The sequence below is a fragment of the Rhipicephalus sanguineus genome, chromosome 3, assembly GCF_013339695.2.
Source record: "Rhipicephalus sanguineus isolate Rsan-2018 chromosome 3, BIME_Rsan_1.4, whole genome shotgun sequence".
Taxonomy (NCBI): Eukaryota; Metazoa; Arthropoda; class Arachnida; order Ixodida; family Ixodidae; genus Rhipicephalus; species Rhipicephalus sanguineus.
Genome location: NC_051178.1, coordinates 163,290,770 through 163,310,025, shown reverse-complemented (window position 1 = coordinate 163,310,025; position 19,256 = coordinate 163,290,770). Strand labels below are relative to the sequence as shown.

General features: G+C 49.0%; 1 protein-coding gene and 1 long non-coding RNA gene across 2 annotated transcripts; one reads left to right on the top strand and one right to left on the bottom strand.

Moving 5' to 3' along the window:
- Window positions 1-882: 882 nt before the first annotated feature.
- On the bottom strand, window positions 883-1,442 carry LOC119385154 (chondroitin proteoglycan-2). Its single transcript, XM_037652678.2, has one exon. It carries the CDS (start codon window positions 1,435-1,437, stop codon window positions 886-888), a length of 552 nt encoding a protein of 183 aa, XP_037508606.1. The 5' UTR covers window positions 1,438-1,442; the 3' UTR covers window positions 883-885.
- A 12,770-nt stretch (window positions 1,443-14,212) lies between these two features.
- On the top strand, window positions 14,213-16,088 carry LOC125757970 (uncharacterized). The gene is made up of 3 exons (XR_007415610.1): window positions 14,213-14,466; window positions 15,000-15,180; window positions 16,026-16,088. It is a non-coding gene; the product is annotated as an uncharacterized LOC125757970 (long non-coding RNA).
- Window positions 16,089-19,256: the final 3,168 nt, after the last annotated feature.

Sequence of the window (19,256 nt, the reverse complement as noted above, 5' to 3'; positions counted from 1 at the left end):
AAAGGGGGGGGGGGGCTCCGCCCCCTTAACATTTCTCAGTGAGAGGGCTAGCGTCCCCCTTGCCCCCCCCCCCCCCCCCCCCCGGTAGATACGCCTATGCGCGCATGCGCCTTTCGCAATCACGATTGCACATGGACCACATGCTGTGCCTCCACTTTTCGCGAAAAAAATTTTGGACCCTCAAACTTGTACTACAGTAAGCATACTTTTTCGCATGACCAATGCCGTAGGATAGTAACGTGTCACCTTTATATGGAGAAAGTTCTACGTTATAGGTGGTAAGAGTCAGCGCCTGTCTAGCGTGCTTCTTCCGTCCGTCATCCTACTTGTGAGCGCTGCACGAAATTTAATAGCGAAAATCACGTAGCTAAAGCCTAGCAACAACCTAGAAGCAAGCAGATTTAGACTTCAGAATTGTCCAGCTTCGCTGTTTCAAGCCTTGCGAGGCTTATTGTAAGCTCCCCCCCCCTTTTTTTTTCGCTTCCTGTTTCAAGGTTTTGTTCTACATGGCCATGATCATGAGGACATTTATGAGGATCACACATGAGGCGGTGCAGGGCGATACAGACTGGGCTATCGTTTGAAGTGCAGAGAGAAGCGCAGAGCAAAGATAGTTTTGAAAAAAGACTTTATAGTATGGATGGAATGAAATGGGTGGTTGATATTTTGAAAAACGCGTTCTTGTTTCCTTTTCACAAGTACTCCAACCCGCACTATAGTCCTGATAATAGTGTTGAACTAATGGTACTTAAATAAAAGGTATGCAAAGGGAAGCCACCTTCACTGCGGTTCTTATAGCCACCGGTATTTTTCACTCGAACCAACATTGACCAAACAAAAATACTGAAGCCATAACGGCGAGAAAGGACACATATAGCAGCCGTGTCAAAACTGAGAATGCTTTCTGAACCTGCACACGCGCCATACGCGGCGTCCGGTGCCGTGGCGCTTGACGTTCCAGGGCCAGTCGCACGTCTTGTACGCCTCGTTGAACACCAAACCACGTGCGCACGCGAAGCGATGCGCATTGCCGCGGTGGCACCGGAAGAACTCGGCGCAGTCCCTGGGGCTTGCGTAGAAGCCCTCGCTAGCGACGCACTTGACGTCGCCCCAGTGGTCCATGGCGACGCCGACGCCCGCTTCTGCCGCATTGGGTCTGCCGTTTGCACAGCGCACGTTCCTCGGCCAGTCGCACACACCGGTGCGGTCGTTGAATAGCAGTGGTCCGGGACACTGCACCGACACCGTGCGCCCGTGGACACAGACGAAGAAGCGCGAGCAGCTCTTGCTGTCTGCCATGTGTTGGCCGTGTTCACATGTCGACGTCGGTCGTGTAGGTGCTGGTGGCATTGCTGTTGTCGTTGTTGCCGGCATTGTTGCTGGCGTTGCTGTCGACGTGTCTCTTGCGGGGTAAATGGGCAGCACTATGTCGGACATGAAGTCCTCACTGGGCCTGGCGACAGGGGGCTCGGTTTCTGCGTAAACAGGTCAGTACATGTAGATTTAAAAGGCTCACGAATAAATGACAATGCGATTGTCACAAAATATAAAACCTGCTTTAAATCCATAGACAGTTATCTCACTCGTAATCTAGAACATCTTCGTTCTTTGTTTGCACAAAGATATTTTGCGTTTGCTTCAACGAAAGCTTTAAATACGAGGACGTTACAAGTCTAGCATTTCCTTTAAGTCCTGTACGCATCCCCAGACGAGCGCGACATGCAACAGATGACCGCAAGCTTGACACGCTTGTTTGATTGTACGCACTGGTTGTCATGTGCAGCGAACTCGGAGATGAAGACGCGTTTTAAATTATGGGAACAGTGTTGTCTTGCGCAATGTTGATTCCCATGGATATAGCCTGCTTTTGTTGCCGCGGAGACGCGGCCGTAAAGGCGCTGGAATATGCACCCAGCCGCCTCATGCAAAACCACGAAACGCGCGCACAGAAAAGAAGGTGCTCACGCCTTGCAGTTGTTGCAAAGTCATTCGAAAGTTTCCACATCAACACTGGTGTGGCGTTGGTCTTCTAAATGAAGTTAGAATTGCTAACGGACGCACAAGTGGCGTAGCAAGTGGGGGGGAGGGTTGGGGGATTCAACCCCCCCCCTCCGGCGTTTTCCAATTTTGCATATGTATATGTACGTGCACACATACAAGCGCACGTACGAACATAAAGTGTGGTTGAAACCTCCCCGAAAAAAAAATTCTGGCTACACTACTGGGACGCATGCTGAGTACTTACGAAACGTAACGTTTGACGTTTAACGAACCTGTACATCGCTTGTTAGGACAATATAGACGTTATAGTCAACCAAGAAGAGGGGGACGCATAGTCTGCCCCATACATTGACATAATAGGGGGGGGGGGGACGCCGCGATGAACCTTCCTCCCCCCCCCCCCTCCTCCGAAGGGTAACCATGCGCACGCCTATGTTCGTCATTACACAGCTGGCCAGCGCCAAAGGTGCCTTGAAATCACAGCATCTTTGGCGACTCAGTAGACCTTTGCTCGTGGGTTTACGTACGTGTCGCTAACCTTTAAGCGAAATGCTTTGGCGTATCTGACAGCATTACAAAGACCGAAAAAGAAATCATGACAGGAGACATGCTGAAGTTTGGCTTCCGACAAAGTCTAGCAGGAAGTTGTCTAACGTAAAGGAATGCTTCTACGTTAAAATAACGTTCCTATGGATCCGGGTCTCAACAAAGACTGTAGTTGATGACTGAAGTGCTAGATACTATACATACACTTCGTAAACAAACACTGACAGCGCGGTGCTCCAATGTACGAGTTTGCTGCACATACCTGCAAAACTGAGAGCCGTGGCACCCCTGCCCGATCCGCACGCCACGATGGCAAGCAGGGCCAACCACCGCATCTTCGGTGCTTCTTCGCTTCGCACGTTGTACAACTGTTTCGGGGCGCCCCTAGAACAAAACACACGGCAGGGCCATGAGTTATGACGCACGTCGTGCTTCCGACCGTGCACTCGACTAGTTCCAGCCGCTCGGTGAGTTCCGTATGCAAACGGTGCGTTCTGTATACAACGGTCAGCTCGTTCGGTCACTGAACGGGTTGACGCGATACGAAGGGTGACGCGCGGGAGCGATCCAGTTTGTCAGCGCTTTCTGTGGGGTAAAAGGACGTCTTTGCGAGAGGTTATGTGGCGCTTTTTCTCCGGAAATAAAACAGCACCGTTAAATTATTTCAGAACCAGATTTTTTTATCACCTGGAAAGATTCCAGCGGAAGGAGGACGAGTTTATTACGTACCCGCGTCTTTAGTGTTGTGTTTATCGACCAAGAGCGACCAAGATTGGCTTTTTCTGTAAATTTGGGCTCATTTTATTTGAATCCAGATATTTCGAACCAGGCAAAGATCATGCAGTTATGGTAATCCACTCTTTTGTATATCGAATAATATTTTGTCGAATATACCTTAAGGTGGGTGGTAGGCCACACAAAATATTTTTTTTTTTCAAATCAAAAGCCAGGATTGAAATAACTTTTTTCCGTAATTGAGCAGGTCGTAATTAACTTAGCCAACTATAAAATTACAAAAAAATGTTTGCTTTATTTTTTGCGGGAGCTGTTTGTCATAAAATGTGTCAAATGTGAGTGTCACGCCAGCCATGAAAAGTGACTAATGAATTTGCTGAATTGAGTAAAGCTTTGGTATTTATGTAGCTAACTGCGAAGTCTGCGCAGTGAACTAGAATAACTTTAATGAAATAAATATTAAGGAAGTAATGATTAAAACTGTGCGAAGTGAGAGCAATTGCCCATTTGGGCCATAATATTTTGCAAAGTTAGCTGGGAATTCAAAAATATCGCGTCCATTTCCTTGACCCTATTTCGTTTTACAGATTTATATGTGAAAAGTGAGTGTGCAAAATTTCATTTCAAAATACACATTTAAAAATGTTATCGATGTTCCCGTAGCATGAGGTCGAGAAAAATCTTGTTTTGTGAAGAACAACAAACATTCTACGAGCATCGGGCGTCCCTCTTGTGGCCGCTTTTAGAGATTTCAAAATAATTACAAATGTATACCATAGTCAGATACAACTTTAGAAGTCCGCGGCGTTTCCCCTTCAAAGGCGGATACATACAAGACTGTACCAATGGGCGTGCGCACCAGACTGACGTCATGAGCCGGACGGCTGGTGACCCCGCCTACGGAGAACATTACCGAGCGCATGAATGGGACTATTTTTTTATTCGCGGAGGTGATCGGCTGCCGCGCTTTGGTCATTTGGGCAGGGCCTTACCGGACTTCTTAAAGGGGTACTGACGCCTTTTTTCGAAGGCGAGTTTACTCTGCCATACAAATCTCCTCTATGCAGAGACGGCTCTGAGGAAGTTCGAAGCTCAGCAAATGCTGATAACATATTTTAATTTGGTAACAAAGTCAATTTTTCCATGGCGCACCTACTGACTTCGACACTAGCTTGACGTCAGGCTACAGTACAAATTCTGGTGACTTCACGCAGCAGTCTGGCTAGTTGTGATGACGTTAGGTACCAAAACTTCCAAGATGGCCGCCTGTGCGTCATCAAAACTTCCAAAATGGCCGCTTGTGCGTCACCAACGGAGCCACAGTGCGGAGCGGCCGTGGAAACGTTACTATATATTGTGCGAGCACGTGACGAAAAGCTCATACCGTGTTGTGACGTCAAGGTACAGTAGGAACCGAAACTAGCTTTATACGTATGAAAAAATACTTATTTTCGGAAAGAGTGCAACGGGGTCTTGGAAGGGCAAGGGCGGTAGCAGCGCGAACACACACCCACAAGAGAGACAAGGTCTTGAATTATGGATTACCAACTAGCCCGAAGCAACACCTTGACAAGGTTTTGGTTTCAAAATTCAACGGCATGGGTTGGAAAACACACCGTAACTCCCATACTACTGATTATAAAGAGATAATTCTTTTTGCAACATATTTTTAAATGTTTGGGCATACAGAAAAAAAAAGGTGCTATGCAAGAAAATTGACTTTTGAATGCGGCCTACCACCCGGCTCTTCCGCCTGCCGTCAGCCGGGCGCCCCACCACAGAAACTCCCGAATGCTCAATAAATAAAAACGCAAACAGTCACCAATACTCAAAAATAAAAGTGCATCTCTTCAATGGACGTTTTATGGATTCACTATTTCTGCAAGAGAGAGAAAGGAAGAGAAGGCAAGATTGAGGTAAAGGAAGGCAAAGAAAAGACAGCGAATATGGCAAATCAGGGCCCGTATTCACAAAAACGTCTTACGGTAAAGTTTTTCGCGAGGGAATATTTCATCAAATCACAACGCGGGACATATAACTAGCGAAGCCGGCTGACCAATGGGAAAATGCGCTTATGAAAGAGAAGTTTTGTGAATTTGGCCCCAGAGGCCGAATTCACAAAGCTCACTTACGAGCAAATTGTCGCGTAAGAGAAATTTTGTCGCGTAAGTCGATTCACGAAGCGAAATAAACGTCGTAAGAGCCGTCGTTATCACATCGGCCGCTGCGGTAAAGCGCGCTGCGACTGTCAAGGAGCATGCCAGCGATGGTGATGCAGTTGCTATATTTGGTGACGTCACTGAAAAAGGCTCGTAAGTGGATTCACGAAGCAAAAAAATTGCGCAGAAACAGCGTGGCTACGAGCAAATCCCAAGAGTGGTCCAGACCACTCTTACGAACAATAAGGCTGTTTAGAACATGCAAGTGCGGCGGGTAACTGGGTGCCGCGGCTGATTTTAAGCTAATTCACGGCCATGTAAGGCTACTTGATGATTGCTGGTACGTTTTAATTTATTTCGGCGCTTTGAGTTTCGTGTGTTCTTTCCCTTGTACGCTATGGACAGCATTGGCACTCGCAGTCGTCCAATAACCTGAGACTCGCAGTAATTAAAGAAGCCTATTGGGTGTCAATGGCGAAAAAGTATGCATGCAAAGGCTTGTGATTGGATTAAAACCAAAGTTCTACATGAAAGGTCGATGAAGTCGAAAGCGGCGCGGTATTTGGTCAACATTTTTTTGTTATGTTGTTGTGTTGCGTTCTACTTCCTCGAATGAGACGTCCAACTTATGATGATGTACGCAGCATTGGTCGAAATTACCACCAAAGAGGTTCAGAGGAGCACATCAGCTGCACGTTATTGGAAATAAAATTGAGCGGAGCATTTCAGTTAGCCGTTATTAAAGCCTATTATGTGATTCCATAACTTGTCTAGTTGGATTGGCTTTAACTGACCAATAGGCACGATCTCCGAAATGCAGCTGTCGCTATGCACTTTGGGCCGATCCAGAGCGAGCTCGTACATTGCAAATCACAGCATATTATAGATGTGCGTGATTATGCATCAAATCACAAACAAATCGAGCTTTTCGACCTTCATTGTTCGGAAACCGAAACGGAACGCGTTTATATGGCAAGTAGTCAGAAAGAAATGGCTCCAGTAATTTGAAATGACATCGAAAATAAGTGCGAATGCTCACGATTCTCGAGTATAAACAAACCTTTGTCGAATTCATGTCCCTTTGATTATTAACTACCATTTAACTTGGCGTGAGAATATCAATTAAAGGTGGCTTCACCCACTCATATATGTATTTTGTTCTCAGAAGCGTCAGCGCGACCTGGAAATCATCGCGTAGACAAGGCGAAACCCCCGCTGCAAGCTCCTATCGTAGCAGACGACAAACGCTAGCAGACGACGGTTTGGGCGAGAGGCGCAGCTTGTGATTGGTTGGGAAGCAGTACTCTCCACATCAGGTCATCTTATGACGTTGACAAAACACTTCTTTCATCGCGCGCTCCTGTCGTGTTCGTCATATCTTCCCCCTCGCACATAAGAGAAATTTTTATCTCGCCGTGAAAAACGCGCAAGAGCTTTTTGTGAGCTCTCTTAGCGCTTGCCCCTGCTGCGCAGTTCGCGAAAACAACATGGCGCCGTAAACTGTGTGTGTCGGTGCCGATTTTCGCAAACGCTAGGGTTCCTTCAGCGTTCAAATGGATGTGCTGTGAATGCCGCTGCTTTTTCGGTGCGCGCAAGCCGTGTGAAGACCGACGGCAGTGTCTCTTGGTGTGCAGTGAAGCGTAGCGAAGGTGGTGGTGGTGGTAAACATTTTATTCAAGAAATTCACAAGAGAACTGCTGTGTGCCTGAGTGGCAGTCCCTAGTCCGGGACGCCATTGGAGATGGCCGCTGCCCGGGCGCGTGCCACCAAGGAGCGTTGCGCATCCAAGGTGGAGCAGCCGAGCAGGTACTCCTCCCAAGCCTCTCTAGCTGGGATGGGGAAGGGGGATGAGAAAGAAAGTGGAGTTGCAGGAAACGAAGCCACAACGTGAAAGGTGTCGGCGAGGACCTGACAAGTCGGGCACGTGCCAGAGATTTCCGGGATGAAGTGCCGGGCGACCGCCGGACTGAGGAAAGTATTAGTCTGAAGGCGGCGTAGTATTCGTTCGTCTGCTTTCGCCAGACCGCGAGCAGGGCCAGGGTAAAGTCGACGCGAAGTGCGATAATAATCCAGAATATCACGGTAGCGTGTGAGTCTCGAGTTTCCAGGATCCGACTCGGGACATGGAAGGGCAGCGGCCCGGAAGAGAGAAGCGCGGGCAGCGGCATTCGCCGCCTCGTTGCCGGGAAGTCCTGTGTGGCCTGGAGTCCAGACTATTCTTACGGAGTGAGGGCTAAAGCGCCAGGAGGCGGCTTGAAGGAGACGAGCAGCCAATGGGGTGATGGAACCCTGGATATATCGGGAACAGGCTGAGCGCGAGTCTGTCAAGATAGTGTGAGTGGTGGGGTGGGAGGCGGCCAAAGCGATGGCAACCTCCTCTGCATGAGTTGCACTATCGGCTCTAAATGAGAGGCCGTCGACGTGGTGACCTTCTGTGATCACAGCGGCCGTGTAGTGACCCGAGGGGGAAGGGCCCGAAATGTCTACATAAAATACGCCGGGGCGATCGGAGTGACGCGCCTCAAGGGCAGCAGTGCGCGCGTGCCTTCGACCGGAGTGTTGTTCGGGGTCCATGTTGCGGGGGAGTGGCTCCACCCATAACTTCTGGCGCCACATTTCCGGTACTGGGGATGGAGGTACCGGGTCGGAGATTGTGTTGAGGCCAAGTCTGTGTAGCAGGCGGCGCCCGCAAGGCGTCTGCGAAAGACGATTAAGTTGGTTGACGCGGTGGGCTTCCCGCAGCTCCGCGAAGGAGTTGTGCACCCCCAAGGCCGCAAAGCGGCTATTGGAAGTGGCAATGGGAAGGTCCAGCGCGCGCTTATACACGGAGCGGAGAAGAGTATCTAGTTGGTGTTCGTGGTGACGACGCAGGCGAAGGTAGGGTGGGGCATAGAGGACCCGACTGGTCACAAACGCTTGGGCCAACCGGAGGGCTGGCTCCCTCGGAGGCCGCCACGCTTGGTAGAGACCCGCCGGATCATACGACTCACTTGTTCGCTGGTGCGTCGGAGAGAGGATATGGTGCCCTGAGGGTCCAGTGAGGACGAGAGGTACAGCCCGAGAATCCGAAGGTCTTGGACTACTGGAACAGGTCCGGAAGGGAGGAATATCTTGGGTGATGGTAGGCGGGAAACCGAGAGAAGAGCCGATTTTGTTGGGGAACACTCCAGGCCGCAAGAGGCGGCGTAAGTGTCCACCAGAAGGGCAGCCTGTTGTAGGCGTTCCTCGATTTGAGCCGGAGAGCCGGTGTTGGTCCAAACTGTTATATCATCGGCATAGAGCGCATGGTGTACCCCCTCGACCTCGTGCAAAAGAGAAGGGAGGTTCATCATGGCCAAGTTAAACAGGAGGGGTGACAAGACCGCTCCTTGAGGCGTACCCCGTGTGCCTAGTGGGAACGGGCCGTGTTCAGCAGTGTCGATGCGGAGGAAGACCACACGATCGGAAAGAAAGGCGCGAATGTATTCGAAGGTCTTCTGTCCGCAATCTGTAGTGGAAAGATTGGCAAGAATGCTACTATGTTTGACATTGTCGAACGCGCCTCGAAGATCGAGAGCTAGTACGGCTTTGTCATTGTGGCACATGGTAGTCAGCTCTATGATATCGTGGTGGAGCTGGAGCAGGACGTCCTGTGCCGACAGATGCGGGCGAAAGCCAAACATCGTGTCGGCAAAGGTCCCCCTAGCCTCCAGGTAAGCGGAAAGGCGTTCGCGGACCATAGTTTCCATGAGTTTGCCGGCGCAAGAGGTGAGAGAAATGGGTCTCAGGGACTCAATGCTAACTGGCTTGCCCGATTTGGGGATGAATGTGACCAGCGAAGTGATCCATTCTGATGGAAGCGGCGAGCCATCCCATATGGAGTTGATGAGGTGGAGCAGTGATAAGAGGGCCTGGTCGGGAGATTCGCCAGGAGCGATACTGTGATGCCATCCCGGCCAGGAGCCGTGCCCCGTCGCATTTTCGCCAGCGCTGCCCGCAGGTCGGGGAGCGTGTATGGAGCGTCAAGCTTGGAGTTGGGGGAACCAGAATACGTGTATTCTGGGCCCACGGGGTCGACCGTGCGACAAAGGTATCGGTCGCAAAGGTCCCGCGCGAGTTGGTCCGTCGTGCCCTGATAGGCATGCCAAGCACGACGGAGTTGACGCTGTGTTTCTCCACGAGTGGTGGATGGATCCAGAAGGCTCCGGAAAAGTCGCCACGTGCTCTTGGAGCTCATCTGGCCTGCTGCCTTCGTGCAGGTGTCGATCCAATTTGAGTCAGCAAGCTGCACAGAATGTGCAGCCGCTTCTGCGGTGAGGGCCTCGATGCGGGAGCGGAGTTTACGGTTCAGCTTGTTTCGCCGCCAACGGCGTATTATTCCGCGGCGGGCATCCCAGAGATGCCGGAGGTGTGGGTCGATAGCGGGAGTCACATTAGTGGTAGCAAGTGTCTGAGTATGCGCTCGTTGCGTATGAAGGGCATGAGATGCCCACGCCGCGTATTCGCCTGAATTGGGGATCAGGGGGAAGGGTTGCGATCTGAATTTAGTCCAGTCGGTAAGACGGGCCTGGCCCCAGTGGTGACGCATTTTCTGACGCGGTGTGAAGGCAATACGGAGCAGAAAATGATCGCTACCTAGAGTTTCATCGAGATTCTCCCACGTAGCATCGCGTATGTTACGGGTGAGGGAAAGGTCGGGACAAGTGTCACGCGACACTGAATTACCGGAACGTGTGGGATGTGCCGGATCAGTGAGCAACGTGAGACTGAGCGAGGAGATGAGCTCTTTAAGCTGTCGGCCCCGGGTCTTTTCATAGTGGTAGCCCCAGTGAGGGCTGGGTGCATTGAAGTCTCCAACTATCACAAGGGGTTGACGGGCCGCCGTACACAGGGCCTGATGGAAGAGTTGTGTGAAAGACACCCTCGAGAGATGAGGGGGGCAGTACACGTTCAGAATATGGATCGATGGTTGCCCCCTCCGCTGAGGGAGCACTGAGACCATGCAGTAGTCGTACGGGAGGTGCAGATCGAGATCGATCTGAATCGCCGTGTACGCCTTATGCACGAGGAGGGAAGTGGTGGTGCCACCTACGTAGGGGCAGTATCCGGGAAGGGTCGGGGTTGGGCCAGATTCCTGGAGTGCCAAGACGGCCGGTTGAGAGCAAAGGGATTGGAGAAAGAGGGAAAGGTGTGAGCGCTTTCGCCTGTTCCCGAAACCTCTGGAATTCCACTGTATGATTTCGAATTGTGACGGGGGAATTGAATGGGGTGTACGTTTGGTAGCCATCATGAATGTCTTAAATTTTAGATGCCCTCCGCCATGTCCTGTTCGGAGCTTTGGGAGACAGGAAGGGGGATGGAAACCGAGTTACCTGGGGTCGAGGTGCCTGAGGCCACCTTGCGGCGCCGGGGAGCGGAACCGCTTTCAGAAGGGGAACGGGACCGTGAAGTTTTGGGTTTAAACTGCGTGATCGCCCAGGCCTGGATGGCCTGCACTACCTCAGCTACAATGCGTTGCACGGAAAAAGTGGAGATGTGGTGGAGGAGTAGATTTTCAAGGCGGGGGACGCGCTCCTCAATTGACAGAGTTGGATCAATGGGCACTGGAGCCTGAGGTGCCCCGGGAGCCAACGATGCTACCGGAAAGGAAGCAGTAGCTACGGAAGGCGTGGGGGTGTTCGATGTGGGCGCAGCCTGAGGGCTAAGCTTGGGGGAGGTGGCCGGCGGGGCCGTCTGGGCAGGGACGGTGGGACCGGGTACTTGCGGAGTGCCCTGCTGCAGGGATGCAACTTGCTTGGTAAGTAACGCAATTTTCCGCTGAAGGTCCGCGTTCTGCTTGCGGAGAACCGCAAGTTCAGGGGAGGGAGGGGCAGCAGGAGGGGGAAAGAGAGGCCCGGGAGCAGCAACCCCTGCCCAACCACTCACCTGTAGTGGCGCCGTCGAGGCAGCGAGTGGCGGAAATTCTTGAGTGTCGGCCGGGCGCGCTGAGCCAGGCTGTTTTGGGCGGGCGCCCTTGTTGTGGAGTGATGGCGTGGGCCCCGGAGAAGGTGTCGAGGTTGGCGTGAACGTCCGGTATTTACCCGTGCAGCCTCTGGCCCCGGTCTCGTGAGCACCTTGGCAGAGGAGGCACTTGGGGTGGCAGTCGTGGTCGGTGAGGCCCTCGGCAGCGAGGGTCCCACACTTGGCACAGCGGTCTGGGTTGGGGTGGGGGCACACAGACGGCCGATGGCCGATGGTGCCGCATCTAGTACATGCCGAAACTGTCTTCTTATATGGTCGAACGTACGTCGCCACGCAGTGGTAGAAAAGGAAGCGGGGGAGCTTCGTGCCCTCGAAGGTCACCACCGCCGCCGCGGAGTCACCGAGTTTACGAGCCGCAAGGATAGTTCCTTGGGGCCAGTGAAGTTCCGACTTAATCTTTTGAGAGGTCTCGGCAGGGTTGATGGTGATGACCCCCCTGCAAGTTTCCCCAGAAGGCTTGGCGTGACCTCGGACGGGTAGCTGCTGGTCCCCCACCGGCAGCTGGAAATCTCCGAGGAGTTTTTGAGCCTTGGGCAGCTCGGTGGTGCTGCAGACGATGATGTTCTGGTCCCAGATCGGCCACACTTGGACTTGTGCGGTGGTCTGGTCTCCCAGGTAGGCCCGGATAGCGTCGCCCACACGGTCAGCCGGGACGGAGGTTCGGAGCTCGCAAGGAACGCGAGGCTTGAGGACCACAATGTAATCGTCTCGAGAGAGGCGAGGAGTCTGACGCGGACGCCACTTGCGTTGCTTCGCCGGCGGCGAAGGAGCAGAGGTGCACGCGGCGTCTGTGGGACGGCGCGCCGTTGCAGCGTCTTGCGGCAGGGACGCGGGCTTGGATTTCGCTTTCTTGCGTTTCCAGGTGTTCACCATGTCCTCGAGATATTCGTTCTCCGAGGGCATAACGTAGTCGGCGGAGGATGTCTCCATGGTAAGCACTTGCATTGAGGTAGGGTCGTAACCTGTAACCACGGTGGCTGTCGCCATCGCCGGGCTCAGAGCCGCGACGAGGCGCGCTAGGCCTAATGAGACGCGGCCTAGCGAGGAGCCGCGGTAGCCGGGGGTGAAAACAGTCTCTCAAGGTATCGAAAAAGGGCCCACCGGGACAAAAGTGGTATCCGAGTGAAGCACAGAACTTGGCGACAACGATAGACCTGGTCGTAGCGGAGATGGTGGTGATGGCCCGCAGAAATTCGAGAACATCCGCGGAGCCGATGCGAAGAGCGTCCGTCGCCCGCGAAGCCTGTGCCTCGGTGTGTTTATGAAGCGGGGATCGGCGCCTGTGTACCGACGGTAACTAGCACTCGAGGAGCCTGCAGTGCGTGTTTGAGTGTTGGTAGCAGTTCGTTTGCTTCGCTTTCCAGTGTCTCAGTAAGGTTCAGTGCGGCATTTCGAATTGACATTTCGGCACGTTACTTGAGTGATTCCGTGCTCGCACGGTAACGCATGAACTACGACTACGCTCTGTATTTGGTTCTTGCTTCGCCGCGGGTTAGCCCGTGCGCTTCTATTTTCTTGTAAGCAGTCCGGGCAAATGCAGTGTTCGGGAGTGAAACGTTGTGCGTTGTGAACAGTGGTGCTGTGTTGACATTTCCAAGACTTGTGAAGAGGCTGTGCCCGTGTGACAGAAGATTAAAAGCGTTGATAACCGTGTTTCGCCCTACGAAGTTGCGATGGTGCTTTATGAGGGCTTTAAGGATTTGGCGCTGGGCTTGGCGCTTTCTTTTTTTACTCGTTTCTTCTCCTTGTTGTGATGACTGTAATCCGAACGTCATAGCGTGTCGAACCGAAGTCCATTCTGCTGTAAACGTGGCTGCTTTGGCAGTACGCCTTGACTGTTCTCCGGTGAAAACTTGGACTTGTAGTACCTGGCAGCGAAAGCACGTGGACGTCACGCTTCGCTTCGGACAGAACACGCTTCTCACTGGTGCCTTGCCTTGGATGAAGTCGTAGACCAGCACCGGCTAACTACAGGTTTTCGAGTCCATCTGTCCTGTCGTTTTGCATGGCACTGGAGCCTTGACTACAGCGGCCCACGGCGATTGGTCACGCTTCACCAGTGGACGTACACGTCTTGCTAGCCTTGCATTTCTACGTCAACGGCAGCTTCCAGTCCACAGACGTCTTTTGCCTGTGGCTACAGGGCACATTCGATTCCCGATGACGCTGACGGCTGCTAATATCGTTGTGCCATCGGTGAGTTGAACTTGCGCAACTAATTTCGTTGTTATTCGTGTAGCGCTATAACGTACGTTTGTAAGTTTTTCATCCCAGCAGATGTAATGTCACCCCATGTTAATTTCCAGTACGAAAAATGTACTACTACCGCTTTGTATATACGTATATATGGCCAATATACGTATATTGCAATATGAGCAAGTACACCAGCAGTTTTTACGATTTGGCTTAAGCAGGCTTTTATCTGATTATTAAAGGGAGCCTGTCTGTTTACCACGCTTGATAGTTGAGAGAAAAATATTTGATGCGAATTTATTCTCCAGGAGCCATGTAGCACTCCTTCAGGGATTCCCTTTATATTACAAAATTACTTGTATAGAAGATTACTGCTGTGGCAGCACTATACTTTACCAGGACATGTATATCTTACGGTATGTAAAGCTTACATGGGGCTTCAGTTTGTTGCAGATTGAATATGGCATATTTGATAGCTTTGACTAAGTGATAGTTTTTGTGCTACTGCCAAATATGTATTAAGAGCGCTTTCAATGATGGTTTTTTAATATATCCTGTTTGGCCTCTTCACAGATCGCAGACTTTCGTAAGGTCCTGGAATCCATCGATTGCAAGCACTGGCAAATCAAGCCACCTTATGACTTGGAGCACATGTACAGAAATAGGAAGGACTTGTGCTCCCTAAATGTACAAGTCTTTTGCAACGGTAGGGGTGTCATCATCCAGCCGACCTCAAAGGGGCCTGGAAGCACGCATGGCAGCCTCATATGGATGGACTGTGCTCTGCCTGGGAGCTTCAAGGGCAGAAAACTGCCTAATGGCTGGTTGCTAGGTTAGTTTTTTTAAAGTACAGATGGTACAGTAAACACCGGTTAATGTACACACCTTCACAACCCAAACATTGTTAGTAACAGTGGCTGCTTGTATTATTTTCACACACCAATGCTAATTGGACACTTAAGGAGAAGCAAACTATGATGGAATTGACAATGTCGCAAGTGTAAAGTCTGCAGCTTATGAATTTTACTTCATACATGTGAGACTGGAAAGTTGTGCTTTTGAAATAGCACAAATACTTTTATTGCTTTTGAGCTCTTGTGCTTGTGACGCACTCACTGTATCAAGTGCTCTGTATGGAAATAGCAAGTGGGTGAAAATCGCCTGGCTGTTCGCAACATGCAGGGAGAAAGAGCTCAGGCAACACAGGAGCAGTAAATGCGCATTTTTTTGAAAAGCTCATCTTTTTTTCGATGTTGTTGCATATGTTGCATTTCCGTCGTACATGTTCTCAGCACAATTGCATAGTCGCACGGTTATTTCTACAAATCGTATTTGACCTGAATACACGCTTGTTGATCTCTGAAGGTGACTCTCGCTATGCCTGAGAGCCATGGGTGCTCACCCTCCTGTCCGTGGCTGGCCCAGCTAAGCAGCAGTGCAGTGCAGCCCCCACCCGTGCAAGACAAGTCATACAGTGCACCTTTGGTGTTCTGAGCACGACACAGCATATCCGTCCGGCATGGCATTGACAGCAATAGTGATGATGGTGAGTGTTTGTGGAAACCATAAGAGCCTATTAACATGCATTTGTGGATTATGAGTGCGTTTGTTGCTCACAATCATTTCTCCTAATCAAGTGCATTTTTTTTTTCAAAGTGTACTTTTGGTAGGAAAGACGGCTTTGAGAAACAAAAACACACATAATCCGCAAGTGCTTTGTGCTTTCTAGTCTTCAAAATTGTTCCTGCACACTGTATGATGACGCGGCTATGTTAGATAACGTTAAAGTGGTGAACAATAGCTGTTGTCTTGTAACATAGCAACACATGAGTACACTCTAAGAAAAAATAGAGTATTTTTTAGTATTTCTGCCACACAACAATAACGTAATCTTGCTTGCTCGGGTTTTCTTTTTTGAAAACCTGGCTCTTGGCACTTTCCTATCAAGAATGCTGTCATTCTAATGACGCGCGGTGGTAACGCGAGGAAAGTACCTGAGATGGATGACGATTGTAGTTGTGGGGTGGCAATACTCCCCAAATACTTCATTTTTTCTTAGAGTGTAGCACAGTGAACTCATTTGTGGTCGGCTTCTTGCACCTAGTGTAAAGTCGAAATAGAAGATACTTTATTGGCTTATGTCTCACTATTAGGCAGAAGTTTGTTGCCTTCAAAATGAACATCGTAGTTATACAATTATATCATAAAATATTTTTTCAAAGACTTCATTGTTGGTGGCTCTATGTTCAGACCTTTTTTTGTTTTTAATATTTCTTAATACTTGTCATCGGCTTCTGAAAATACGAGAGCTGGAGTTTCTAGCACATATCAGTTGTCCAGTTTTACACATAGCACGGTTGTAATAATCATCGGCATTTTTCTATGTTCCAGCAGTACCATGGGATCAGGTGCCTCACTGTCATCTAATTGAACAGTGTATCTCGGACAAAACGCACAAGGCCAACAAGTAGACAGCGACTACCAGTGACTGTGTCCTGCTGTTCAATGTGCACGTCAACAGACAGGATGCATTGTGATATCTGGAACAGTTTGAATTGTATGGTGAGAATCTGCACAGCTGCAGTTTAATTGTTGAGCAGTGCATCATTCAGCAATTCCTTGCACTTGAGGATTCAAAATTAATTAAATTCTGCATTTAATATACAAAAACTTGACATTAATGTACAGCACACTGTAGTAGTATTGTGCAAATTAATTTCGGCTACCTTGAATTGTTAACATGCTCGTAAATCAAAGTGCACGTGTGTCTCTGCATTTCTCTGCCATTAGAAACAGCAGCCATGGTCGGCAACCAAAACCGTGTTTTCATGTTTGGTAGTGCAATAATGAAGCCATTGAAGCGGGTAATTTTGCACTTGGTCGATATAGTCGTTCAGGATACGCGCATTAGTATAGCACAAATGATTTTCTGTTTATATAAGCTCTGGAAAGTCCTTCTCCACGGATTATTTAGATGCAAGAGGAGCGTCACTATTCCTTGTACGTCCAACAAGTTTTAGCACCTGTGTAATGTTATCCCGTCGCCTGTCTGTCCTCTTCAACAGTCACCCTCTCTGCATGTACTGTGTAAGTTTTAATTTTTTTTTCATATAGTGTTTGTTGCCATAGGTTTCTCCATTATGTAATTGTATACTCTGCAAATAGTTTATCATCTATGCAGCTTTGCTCATTCTACTGCTGAAAGTATTTATTGCTTTTTGTAGGGTGATTATAGCATGCATTTACTTATGCCTTTTGTTGCGTCTGTACAATGGTTTAGCCTGAAGAAGGCTGTTGGTATACTCTAATCTTGAAACTGGCGACTTCAAACAAATTTCTAGGCTGATAACCATTACTACTATCATCAGATAAGCTGTGATTGCTCCATGAAAATGTATTTAAGATTCTGTAAACTGTGCCAGGTAAATGTTTTTAAATTATTTTATTGTTGTCCATGTTTTATGCGCCTGAAACATAATTACTTCATCGTGGTACATTATAAAATGTTATTCTGCACATTTCTGCTGATAAACATTGCAGCTGAGGCCAGCAGCAAGATATACATGCAAGGCACTGAAGCTTCACATCACATGCCTTGTCCAGAAGTGCATTGAAATTTTTTTTCGAGCGGAATGAGAGACTGCTATACAGCAGTCTCTCAATGTGCACACTTCTAAACCTTTCTGAGGAGTGTTTTCAGGACAAGCAATAGGGTCTTGACATGTCAACAACAGCATTTTTTGTACCGAGGAGCTTAGTAACAGCGAATTGTTTTATTTAGGTATTGGTCCAGAATTTGTCCGACCTGTCCCAATTTACGTCACCTAACATGGCTTGTTATAGTGTTGTCAATGTGCCCGACTATGTAAATAAACTATGTGTCATATTGCAGACATGTACCAAAATGTGATGCATTGCGCTTTTCCTTGGCATCACATTGTCAGGGGCTCTTTTCTTATATATCGTCGTGGGCTGCCGCCCACCAAATGTATAAAAATTGCTTGTGAGTGGGCAGCAGCAGGAACTATGCATCAAATTGTTCCAGGAGGGTTCGAGAAATGCCGAGTTGGCACATAAAAGTGGTGAGAGATTTCTCTCGTACGTTACTGCCTTGAAACCTCATGTGCTCAAGACTGAGTGTATCAGCATTGTTGTTTTATAGCAGTTCATCCTATTAACTACACCTCAACGTATGTGTGTATGTATGTATGTATGTGTATGCATGTATCCTAAACAAAAACTTACGTTATTTTGTTTACTGTAACTTTTATAAGAATTTTGCTATTTGCTTTCTAGTTCTCCTTTTTCAATCTCATTTTCATTTCTCAAGTATGTTTCCTACTGTGCAAAAATGAATGTAACCTTACATAAAATGTGTGCATTCAAACAAGATGTTTCATTTTCCAACGTACAGTACTGAGCAAGAAGTTGAAAACTATGCAACCAACCAACAAAAATAAGTTTATAGGACAGTTCCTCCGTGTAACATTGCTTCTACAGATTGATTTGTCGAATATGTAGAATAGAGTAGTCGACTTCAAACCAGCATAACCAAGCTTTCGCTCGTGGCTGTACATACTTTTACATATGTGCGTGGTATTTCTACGTATTGTCATACCTGTTGCCACTTACTATTTAGGGCACAAAACTAGTCAAGCTGAATACGCGGATTTTTGTCTGTCCGCCTGTCATCTATACTTTAACTGCTGTTGATAAAGAATAAACTCGGGTTTAAAATTTTCAAGTACTTACAAAGGGAAGAGTAGCCCTTAATGACGCAAGTGAATTTGCCGTAATTTTTTCGCAGGCCTACTGCTTTGCCCTCTCCTCAGAACTCGATAGCCTGCTGGAGTTCTTTAGAACCATTGACAGAGGCATTACACGGAGCTGCGCAACACGACAGAGACCGAGAGAGAAAACACATCACTGTGTGTGTGTCTTTTCTCTCTGTTCCTGTCGTTTTGCGCTGCTGCGTGGAATGAATGCCACCCAACTAGCACGGAAACATGACCCGACAAAGGCAGTCATCTTGGCCGCAAGCAGTTTGGCCGCCGCGTGTCTATTGATGTTCTTGAAAACACCGTGATGTCTGACCGGCGCTCGAATAGCCAGAGTCGTGAAAAGTAATGCCCAGGTATGATAATTGGGTTTCGGGACTGGGCGCTCTTGCGATTGTAGTGGTTAGAGAAAAAAAAAAAAGGTAATCTTATTTCTGTGATCCGTGAGGGAGCACGGCGCAGCGTTTTTGGGTCTAAAGGGGAGTGAAAGAAAGAGAGCGGAAAGGCCACGTTATCAAAAAAAGAGTGCCCGAAACACATAACCTCAGGCATTGCTATCTGTTTTTCCATAAAAAAAAATACGTGAGTGTTTGGCGACACTGCGAATCGAACCCAGTACCTCCCGCATTGCAGCCGGACGCTGTAACGACTCGACCACCGCTGCAGTGTTTCGCAAGAGAGCTTGCCACTGTCACACTTACTTCATTGTATATATATTATCTCCCTCGAAAGACACCTAATGCAAAATGTCCGGCGAAAGTCGATCAAAAAGAGAAAAAAAAAACTCGGGATCCGAGTGCATTTGCCTAAGGTGACTCGAAGGTTAAAGCCATTACGTGTTGTT

Bases quoted from the DNA above. Each gene is read 5' to 3' on its own strand.
- LOC119385154 (XM_037652678.2), bottom strand. From the start codon at position 1,437: ATGTCCGACATAGTGCTGCCCATTTACCCCGCAAGAGACACGTCGACA.